General features: G+C 49.1%; 1 protein-coding gene across 2 annotated transcripts in view; it reads right to left on the bottom strand.

Moving 5' to 3' along the window:
* Nucleotides 1–2,552: 2,552 nt before the first annotated feature.
* LOC132872789 (class I histocompatibility antigen, F10 alpha chain-like) overlaps nt 2,553–11,741 on the bottom strand; it is a 190,576-nt gene continuing 181,387 nt past the window's right edge. The window contains exons 4-9 of one of the 2 annotated variants that reach the window (XM_060907873.1): nt 4,782–5,057; nt 3,966–4,250; nt 3,772–3,882; nt 3,536–3,562; nt 3,367–3,436; nt 2,553–3,230 (exon numbers count right to left, since the gene is read on the bottom strand). In XM_060907873.1, the coding sequence (XP_060763856.1) occupies nt 3,402–3,436; nt 3,536–3,562; nt 3,772–3,882; nt 3,966–4,250; nt 4,782–5,057 (734 nt within the window). In that variant the 3' untranslated portion in view covers nt 2,553–3,230; nt 3,367–3,401. The remainder of the gene's footprint in view (nt 3,231–3,366; nt 3,437–3,535; nt 3,563–3,771; nt 3,883–3,965; nt 4,251–4,781; nt 5,058–11,741) is intronic. The other variant, XM_060907874.1, reaches the window with a different exon arrangement.

Raw genomic sequence — 11,741 nt, forward strand, 5'->3', positions numbered from 1 at the left:
GTTTATGTATAACCCAGTGAATAGATGTATCTCCTCACTTGATATTTAGAATAGTTTGCATCTAGTATTTATACAAAAATAACTTATTTATTCACCATCAGTTTAACTCTAATCCACTTTTTAATTCATTGCCAAATGTAAGTGTGATATGAACTAATAATTGTGTTTTATTTAATGTGGAATGGAGGAGGTTTTGTGGCTCTTTATACCTGGGTGTTCACATCAGTGAGGACCTCACATGGACACCCAACACCACACAGCTGGTTAGGAAGGCTCAACAGCGACTGTACTTTCTGAGGAGGCTGAGGAAGTTTGGCATGTCACCCAAGATCCTCAGCAACTTCTACAGCTGTGTGACTGAGAGCATCCTGACCAACTGCATCACTGTGTGGTACGGCAGCGCTACAGCTATGGACCGCAAATGCCTGCAGAGGCTGGTGAAGACTGCTGAGAGGATCACCAAAACTCCACTGCCCTCTCTGCAGAGCATCTACCACCGCAGAGTCCACAGGAGAGCTGCCTCCATCCTCAAAGACCCCACCCACCCCCAGCATGGACTGTTCACACTCCTACCCTCAGGCCGGAGGGACAGAAGTGTGAAATGTAAGACTGTAAGACTAAAGAACTCTTTCTTTCCCTCCGCCATCAGACTCCTGAACAGCTGACAGGAGTCTATAACCATGGACCACCTCCCGGTAAACTGCACTTGACTGTTTACATCTGTTTATATTTGTTTGCACATATTGGCACATTACTGCCCTTCTGCTGCTACGTCTGATCATTGCTTTATTTTTGTATTACACTACCTATTTTACACCACATTTACCTTTATTTTGTACGACACTGGGTGGTTTTTTCTTTTGCTTTCTTTGCTTTTATTTTTGCACTATATTGCCTTACTTTCTTCTGCCTATTTATTTATTTGTAATTGGCATTCATGGTGGACAACAAACTAAGACTTTCATTGTGCGAGAGGACATGTCCTTACTGTGCATATGACAAACACTTTGAACTTGAACTCTTTAGTGAAAGTTTCTGTTTAGGAACTGAATTTGTTCCACAGTTTCAGGGTTCAGCTGCTTTCTTCCTTTCTTTTTAAAATTCTTTTTACAATTCTTTTTCCTGCACTCATAAATATTTGCTCCCATGGTTCTGAGGAGGCTGGAAAAAGGCCAGAGCAGATTCTGCTGATGAGATGTGGATAAACAGCCAGATGTTAGATAATGCCACTGATGAGGTTTTGTTCTTTCCCTTCAAGTTCACTGCTGAAAAGAACCACTGCACAAGAGTGTAAGAGGAATATCTCAGGATTTCAGTGGAACATTTCTCCAGTGAAGTTTCTTGAGAGGAGTGAAAACAGGAATCTGAGTCCCTGAGGGACAACTGTGAGATTTTCCTGAACCTGTGATTCTCTCTCACCGGCTGAGATCAGATCAGCCGAGTCCCAGGATTTACACCATGACTGAAGAGCTTTAATAACTTTACAAGGCACAGAAATCTTACACACAGCTTTCCACTTAGTTCTCATGGTGCTGAGGAAAAGCATTATGATGTCATTACTGGTTTATGGGTCACTTCCTGTCTGCAGCGTGAGGCCTGGATATATCTCACCAGGTGAAACGGAGAAGTTCACACACTGATTCATGATCTAAAGCCTATTAGATGTTATTTACAGTAAACTGAGATGATTATAGCTCAACTATAATTCTAGCTCAGAGCTTCCATAAAATCAGAAATAGAAATCAGGTGATAAAGTGTAATGAATTAACACTAACACTAGGTGGCGCTTTAACAAATGTATCTGAAACCCAGCTTTCCACAGACAGATGAGTGTTGAGTGAAACTTTGTGGATGTGGAGCAGCAGAAACATCTAATAAACACCAGGTTTACAGAGTCAGGGGCTGAGAAATGCCTTTCACACAGAGTCAGGAGTGAAGTCACGTGACCAGAAGGCTGTTTAGTGATTGGTCACAGCGTGCTCTGGGTCTGGGTCTGACTGTTAATCACGTGACTTTCTGTCACTGAGCCTCTGAGAGTGAAACGAAAGTAAAATAAACACATCTGGATGACGTCATGGAAGAGTGAGATTTCTGGAGTGTTCAGGGGAAATCCTCCGGCTTGGGAACAGACAGCAGGTGACTTTTCTGTTTCAGAGGGGTTTTGTGGCAGAGTGTCGATGCAGCTGGTCATGAAGATCCTGAACACACACTGAATTTAGAGATCAACACCAGAGTTGAGTGAAAAAGGACATGTGCAGGAAACACAGCACAATAATTCATCAACCTTTTAATATCCAGCAGTGTGACTGTAACGGCTCGGTGTAGATTTTAACAAACACACACAATATTCTCATTTCTCTCTTCTTTATTACGCTTCAGCTGCAACTTCTAAACAGAATTCACCAGCTTCGCTTCAGAACATTTTCAAGCTGAATTATTGACACAGAACTCTGCAGTCTGATGTGTGGAGATGACGAGAGTAAATACAGAAGGGACACTGAGATCACGGGCTTTAAAAGAAGAGAGTTATAAATAAAACTCAGCGCTCAGAGTGAAGAAAATACACTTTATTATTCACTCAGAGTTCCACAGACAGAACAGAGGGATTGTGGGAGAGATTCGGGTCGTACAGATGCGTCAGCGTGTTGAACGGATTGGTTTTTGCTTTAAATGGAGTTAAATAATCAATAATGGAATCAGTGCCATGTCATTTAGCTGCTTTGTGTTTTCCACTTGTGGAGAAAATAAAAGCTTTGAGCGCTGATCATCCAGCATGAACTCCTGCTTCTGCTGCGTCACTCCTCATCTTTTACACTTTAGTCAAATCTGTTCAACACGCATCACATCTGAAGCTTCACACACTTCCTGTCTGAGACGCACAAATCAGCTCCACAAACAGCTGCTGAGGAAAATCGCACTGGATTAAAAGGTCAAAGACGGAAATCAAACCTGTCGTGTCCTGACGTTATGACGGGATTAAATTCTGCAGTAAATCAGGGGATAAATGAACAGAGGAAAGAAGCTCATACACACTCACATCTAACCCAAACACAAATTATGAGAATTTACACCGAAAAAACCCGAACAATCTAATAATCCCATTTTACAGCAATAACAGATTCACAATAAAAAGCCATAAAATAAAAATCCCACACCGAGAGCAGATTACCCACTGGAGTAACGTGTGTGTGTCTGCGTGTGTGTTCCTCATCTCCATCTCCTCCTCTCTCCTAGAAAAAAAACACAGACAGAAACAGGATCAGCTCTGATCTGAGATTTAATGTGAGCTCAGGCTTTTCTGCTGGATTTTCACTCCACACACACATTTTTATTCCATATTACACTGTAAACATCATCATGTCTTACTCTCTCACTCCAGCAGGAAGACACACAGCCTCAGTTTAAGAGTTGTTGGAGGAAGAATCTCCTTCAGAGGCTGTAAAACATTCAAATCCGTCACAAAGTGAACTAAACACTGCTAATAAATAATGTAGTGGTTTTAAACATCATTTATGGATCATAAAGGTTCACTTACAGGGTTTGGGGGGAACAGGTTTGAATCCTGAAACACAGATGATGGACAGACAGTTATTATAAAATCTCAGTGCTGTGTTTGGCTTCATGAGATAATGAGTTCATATCAGTTTATTGTCTCGTCTAATTTATTAATGAAGATTAAAAATATGCAAAATATTCATCAAATCCTCTCAGAATGAGAAAGTGTAAATCTGTTCTCTGAAAACTTCACATCTGCCTCCTTCCTCCTCTCACCAGAGTTCCTCTTCGTCAAGAAGACAACAGCAGCGACAACAGCAACGAGAGCGACGACGGCCACAACGACACCAATGACGACTCCAATCTGCCCTCCATCTGATCCTCCATCTGATAAATGAACACAGAGTCTTTATTCTCTGCTGCAGCAGTAAATCAGCTTTCACTCTGTAAATCTGGAGTTTTATTCGGACCTTTCGGTACTTCTAGGACTATCTTCTCCTCCCCCAAGCTGCTGTGCTGAACCACGCAGGTGTATTTGTGTTTCTGCAGCTCCTCAGCTGGGACTTTCAGAATGCTCCTCTTCTGGAAGCTTCCATCCTGGTTGGGTAACGTCTCTGTGAGCTCCATGTCCTCAATCAGGTCCTCTCCGTCCTTCTGCCAGGTGATCATCACTGCTTTGGGGAAGAAACCTGTAGCGTGACACACCACCTCTGGAGAAGGAGAGTGTTTGTGGAACACTGACGCCTCGGGACGAACTGCAGAGACACACAGACACAAATATTACAGCATTCTTCTTTTTCCCTTCATTTATAAACGCCTCATGTGACCCTGATGAGGAAAAGTTTGTATCCCCGGTGAGGACGTTTTCAGTGTCGTCCTTAACACCAGTCTGTGTGTTTTAGTGAAGATGGAAACAATAGAACGGTTTCTGCAGGAAAGGAGGAAAGTTTTCAGCACAAATGTTTACTTTCTTTCTTCATATTTTTGGAAAAACGTCCCCTTTTTTTTGCTTTAATGTTTTTTTGTGACTTCCTTAATAAATATAACGAGCTCTAATCGTTAGTAAAGTTGTGTGGCGTCTCTGTGAGTCAAACACACACCGATAGAGTTTATTTCACTTTAATGAACTCAAAACGTTCCTCATTTACTGAGAGAGACGTCGAAGTGCCGCATCGTTCAGTCAGAAAAATCATAAAGAATAAAGTCATTTTTCATGGAGATTTAAACATGAAAACACAGAAGTGTGTGTGTGTGTGTGTGTTACAGTAACAGATCACACACTTTACCTTTCCTCTCCAGAGTCTCTCTGCCATAATTCACGTACTTCTTTATACACTCGATACACCTGTTCTCCAGGTAGCCCTTCCAGCGCACAGTGTTACCAGGATTATTATCCCACTTGTGTTTGGTTTTCACAGCTTGAGGTTTAGCTGCAGTCCAGGTGAGAGTTTTCAGATCAAAACTGATGAAATCTTCTCCATCATAACCTTCCTGATCGTATCCTCTAGTGGTGCCGTCATCATCCAGCTCACAGCCGTACATCCTCTGATATGTGTGAACTCCTGCACACACACACACACACACACACACACACACAGGTGAGTGATGAGGTTGATCTGAGCTCCGCCTCCTTCTACACTCTCCATTCCAACATCACACTCCACTTTACTCTTCATTTAGTTCTTCATCTCTCACACACACACCTCTCTCTCTCACTCACACACACACACGTTCTCTCTCTCTCACACTCATTCTCTCTCACACACACACACACACACTTGTTCTCTCTCTCACACACACACGTTCTCTCTCTCACACACACACACACGTTCTCTCTCTCACACACACACACACACACACGTTCTCTCTCTCACACACACACACACGTTCTCTCTCTCTCACACACTCGTTCTCTCTCTCTCACACACACTCGTTCTCTCTCTCTCACACACACACACACACCTCTCTCTCACTCACACACAGGCTCTCTCTCTCACTCACACACACTCGTTCTCTCTCTCTCACACACACACACTCACTCACACACACTCGTTCTCTCTCACACACACACACTCGTTCTCTCTCTCTCACACACACACACTCACTCACACACACTCGTTCTCTCTCACACACACACACACTCGTTCTCTCTCTCTCTCACACACTCGTTCTCTCTCTCACACACTCGTGTTCTCTCTCTCTCTCTCTCTCTCTCTCTCTCTCACACACTCGTGTTCTCTCTCTCTCACACACTCGTTCTCTCTCCCTCACACCCACTCGGTCTCTCTCCCTCACACACACTCGTTCTCTCTCCCTCACACCCACTCGGTCTCTCTCCCTCACACACACTCGGTCTCTCTCCCTCACACCCACTCGGTCCCTCTCTCACACACACTCGGTCCCTCTCTCACACACACTCGGTCCCTCTCTCACACACACTCGGTCTCTCTCTCACACACACTCGGTCCCTCTCTCACACACACTCGGTCCCTCTCACACACACACTCGGTCTCTCTCTCACACACACTCGGTCTCTCTCTCACACACACTCGGTGTCTCTCACACACACACTCGGTGTCTCTCACACACACTCGGTCCCTCTCTCACACACACTCGGTCCCTCTCTCACACACACTCGGTCCCTCTCTCACACACACTCGGTCCCTCTCTCACACACACTCGGTCCCTCTCTCACACACACTCGGTCCCTCTCTCACACACACTCGGTCCCTCTCTCACACACACTCGGTCTCTCTCTCACACACTCGGTCTCTCTCTCACACACTCGGTCTCTCTCTCACACACTCGGTCTCTCTCTCACACACACTCGGTCCCTCTCTCACACACACTCGGTCCCTCTCTCACACACACTCGGTCCCTCTCTCACACACTCGGTCCCTCTCTCACACACACTCGGTCCCTCTCTCACACACACTCGGTCCCTCTCTCACACACACTCGGTCCCTCTCTCTCACACACTCGGTCTCTCTCACACACACACTCGGTCTCTCTCACACACACACTCGGTGTCTCTCACACACACACTCGGTGTCTCTCACACACACACTCGGTGTCTCTCACACACACTCGGTCCCTCTCTCACACACACTCGGTCCCTCTCTCACACACACTCGGTCCCTCTCTCACACACACTCGGTCCCTCTCTCACACACACTCGGTCCCTCTCTCACACACACTCGGTCCCTCTCTCACACACACTCGGTCTCTCTCTCACACACACTCGGTCTCTCTCACACACACACTCGGTGTCTCTCACACACACACTCGGTGTCTCTCACACACACTCGGTCCCTCTCTCACACACACTCGGTCCCTCTCTCACACACACTCGGTCCCTCTCTCACACACACTCGGTCCCTCTCTCACACACACTCGGTCCCTCTCTCACACACACTCGGTCCCTCTCTCACACACACTCGGTCCCTCTCTCACACACACTCGGTCCCTCTCTCACACACACTCGGTCCCTCTCTCACACACACTCGGTCCCTCTCACACACACACTCGGTCTCTCTCTCACACACACTCGGTCTCTCTCTCACACACACTCGGTCTCTCTCTCACACACACTCGGTCTCTCTCTCACACACACTCGGTCTCTCTCTCACACACACTCGGTCTCTCTCTCACACACACTCGGTCTCTCTCTCACACACACTCGGTCTCTCTCTCACACACACTCGGTCTCTCTCTCACACACACTCGGTCTCTCTCTCACACACACTCGGTCTCTCTCTCACACACACTCGGTCTCTCTCTCACACACACTCGGTCTCTCTCACACACACACTCGGTCTCTCTCACACACACACTCGGTGTCTCTCACACACACACTCGGTCCCTCTCTCACACACACTCGGTCCCTCTCTCACACACACTCGGTCCCTCTCTCACACACACTCGGTCCCTCTCTCACACACACTCGGTCCCTCTCTCACACACACTCGGTCCCTCTCTCACACACACTCGGTCCCTCTCTCACACACACTCGTTCTCTCTCTCACACACTCGTTCTCTCTCTCACACACTCGTTCTCTCTCTCACACACTCGTTCTCTCTCTCACACACTCGTTCTCTCTCTCACACACTCGTTCTCTCTCTCACACACTCGTTCTCTCTCTCACACACTCGTTCTCTCTCTCACACACTCGTTCTCTCTCTCACACACTCGTTCTCTCTCTCTCTCACACACTCGTTCTCTCTCTCTCACACACTCGTTCTCTCTCTCTCACACACTCGTTCTCTCTCTCTCACACACTCGTTCTCTCTCTCTCACACACTCGTTCTCTCTCTCTCACACACTCGTTCTCTCTCTCTCACACACTCGTTCTCTCTCTCTCACACACTCGTTCTCTCTCTCTCACACACTCGTTCTCTCTCTCTCACACACTCGTTCTCTCTCTCTCACACACTCGTTCTCTCTCTCACACACTCGTTCTCTCTCTCTCACACACTCGTTCTCTCTCTCTCACACACTCGTTCTCTCTCTCTCACACACTCGTTCTCTCTCTCTCACACACACACTCGTTCTCTCTCTCACACACACTCGGTCCCTCTCTCACACACACTCGGTGTCTCTCTCACACACACACTCGGTGTCTCTCACACACACACTCGGTGTCTCTCACACACACTCGGTCCCTCTCTCACACACACTCGGTCCCTCTCTCACACACACTCGTTCTCCCTCTCTCACACACACTCGGTCCCTCTCTCACACACACTCGGTCCCTCTCTCACACACACTCGGTCCCTCTCTCACACACACTCGGTCCCTCTCTCACACACACTCGGTCCCTCTCTCACACACACTCGGTCCCTCTCTCACACACACTCGGTCCCTCTCTCACACACACTCGGTCCCTCTCTCACACACACTCGGTCCCTCTCTCACACACACTCGGTCCCTCTCTCACACACACTCGGTCCCTCTCTCACACACACTCGGTCCCTCTCTCACACACACTCGGTCCCTCTCTCACACACACTCGTTCTCTCTCTCACACACTCGTTCTCTCTCTCACACACTCGTTCTCTCTCTCACACACTCGTTCTCTCTCTCACACACTCGTTCTCTCTCTCACACACTCGTTCTCTCTCTCACACACTCGTTCTCTCTCTCACACACACTCGGTCTCTCTCTCTCACACACTCGTTCTCTCTCTCTCACACTCGTTCTCTCTCTCTCACACACTCGTGTTCTCTCTCACACACTCGTTCTCTCTCTCACACACTCGTTCTCTCTCTCACACACACGTTCTCTCTCTCACACACACTCGTTCTCTCTCTCTCACACACTCGTTCTCTCTCTCTCACACACTCGTTCTCTCTCTCACACACACTCGTTCTCTCTCTCTCACACACTCGTTCTCTCTCTCTCACACACTCGTTCTCTCTCTCTCACACACTCGTGTTCTCTCTCACACACTCGTGTTCTCTCTCTCACACACTCGTTCTCTCTCTCTCACACACTCGTTCTCTCTCTCACACACACACTCGTTCTCTCTCTCTCTCACACACTCGTTCTCTCTCTCTCACACACTCGTTCTCTCTCTCTCACACACACTCGTTCGCTCTCTCTCACACACTCGTTCTCTCTCTCTCACACACACTCGGTCCCTCTCTCACACACACTCGGTCCCTCTCTCACACACACTCGTTCCCTCTCTCACACACACTCGGTCTCTCTCTCACACACACTCGGTCTCTCTCTCACACACACTCGGTCTCTCTCTCACACACACTCGGTCCCTCTCTCACACACACTCGGTCCCTCTCTCACACACACTCGGTCCCTCTCTCACACACACTCGGTCCCTCTCTCACACACACTCGGTCCCTCTCTCACACACACTCGGTCCCTCTCTCACACACACTCGGTCCCTCTCTCACACACACTCGGTCCCTCTCTCACACACACTCGGTCCCTCTCTCACACACACTCGGTCCCTCTCTCACACACACTCGGTCCCTCTCTCACACACACTCGGTCCCTCTCTCACACACACTCGGTCCCTCTCTCACACACACTCGGTCCCTCTCTCACACACACTCGGTCCCTCTCTCACACACACTCGTTCTCTCTCTCACACACACTCGTTCTCTCTCTCACACACTCGTTCTCTCTCTCACACACTCGTTCTCTCTCTCACACACTCGTTCTCTCTCTCACACACTCGTTCTCTCTCTCACACACTCGTTCTCTCTCTCACACACTCGTTCTCTCTCTCACACACACTCGGTCTCTCTCTCTCACACACTCGTTCTCTCTCTCTCACACTCGTTCTCTCTCTCTCACACACTCGTGTTCTCTCTCACACACTCGTTCTCTCTCTCACACACTCGTTCTCTCTCTCACACACACGTTCTCTCTCTCACACACACGTTCTCTCTCTCACACACACTCGTTCTCTCTCTCTCACACACTCGTTCTCTCTCTCTCACACACTCGTTCTCTCTCTCACACACACTCGTTCTCTCTCTCTCACACACTCGTTCTCTCTCTCTCACACACTCGTTCTCTCTCTCTCACACACTCGTGTTCTCTCTCACACACTCGTTCTCTCTCTCACACACACGTTCTCTCTCTCTCACACACTCGTTCTCTCTCTCTCACACACTCGTTCTCTCTCTCTCACACACTCGTTCTCTCTCTCTCACACACTCGTGTTCTCTCTCACACACACTCGGTCTCTCTTTCACACACACTCGTTCTCTCTCTCACACACACTCGGTCCCTCTCTCACACACACTCGGTCCCTCTCTCACACACACTCGGTCCCTCTCTCACACACACTCGGTCCCTCTCTCACACACACTCGGTCCCTCTCTCACACACACTCGGTCCCTCTCTCACACACACTCGGTCCCTCTCTCACACACACTCGGTCCCTCTCTCACACACACTCGGTCCCTCTCTCACACACACTCGGTCCCTCTCACACACACACTCGGTCCCTCTCTCACACACACTCGGTCCCTCTCTCACACACACTCGGTCCCTCTCTCACACACACTCGGTGTCTCTCTCACACACACACTCGGTGTCTCTCACACACACACTCGGTGTCTCTCACACACACTCGGTCCCTCTCTCACACACACTCGGTCCCTCTCTCACACACACTCGTTCTCCCTCTCTCACACACACTCGGTCTCTCTCTCACACACACTCGGTCTCTCTCTCACACACACTCGTTCTCTCTCTCACACTCGTTCTCTCTCTCACACACTCGTTCTCTCTCTCACACACACTCGGTCCCTCTCTCACACACACTCGGTCTCTCTCTCACACACACTCGGTCTCTCTCTCACACACACTCGTTCTCTCTCTCACACACACTCGGTCCCTCTCTCACACACACTCGGTCCCTCTCTCACACACACTCGGTCCCTCTCTCACACACACTCGGTCCCTCTCTCACACACACTCGGTCCCTCTCTCACACACACTCGGTCCCTCTCACACACACACTCGGTCCCTCTCTCACACACACTCGGTCCCTCTCACACACACACTCGGTCCCTCTCACACACACACTCGGTCCCTCTCACACACACACTCGGTCCCTCTCTCACACACACTCGGTCCCTCTCTCACACACACTCGGTCCCTCTCTCACACACACTCGGTCCCTCTCTCACACACACTCGGTGTCTCTCTCACACACACACTCGGTGTCTCTCACACACACACTCGGTGTCTCTCACACACACTCGGTCCCTCTCTCACACACACTCGGTCCCTCTCTCACACACACTCGTTCTCCCTCTCTCACACACACTCGGTCTCTCTCTCACACACACTCGGTCTCTCTCTCACACACACTCGTTCTCTCTCTCACACTCGTTCTCTCTCTCACACACTCGTTCTCTCTCTCACACACACTCGGTCCCTCTCTCACACACACTCGTTCTCTCTCTCACACACACTCGTTCTCTCTCTCTCACACACACTCGGTCCCTCTCTCACACACACTCGGTCCCTCTCTCACACACACTCGGTCCCTCTCTCACACACACTCGGTCCCTCTCTCACACACACTCGGTCCCTCTCTCACACACACTCGGTCCCTCTCTCACACACACTCGGTCCCTCTCTCACACACACTCGGTCCCTCTCTCACACACACTCGGTCCCTCTCTCACACACACTCGGTCCCTCTCTCACACACACTCGGTCCCTCTCTCACACACACTCGTTCTCTCTCTCACACACTCGTTCT

This window comes from Neoarius graeffei, chromosome 24, assembly GCF_027579695.1.
Source record: "Neoarius graeffei isolate fNeoGra1 chromosome 24, fNeoGra1.pri, whole genome shotgun sequence".
Lineage (NCBI taxonomy): Eukaryota > Metazoa > Chordata > Actinopteri > Siluriformes > Ariidae > Neoarius > Neoarius graeffei.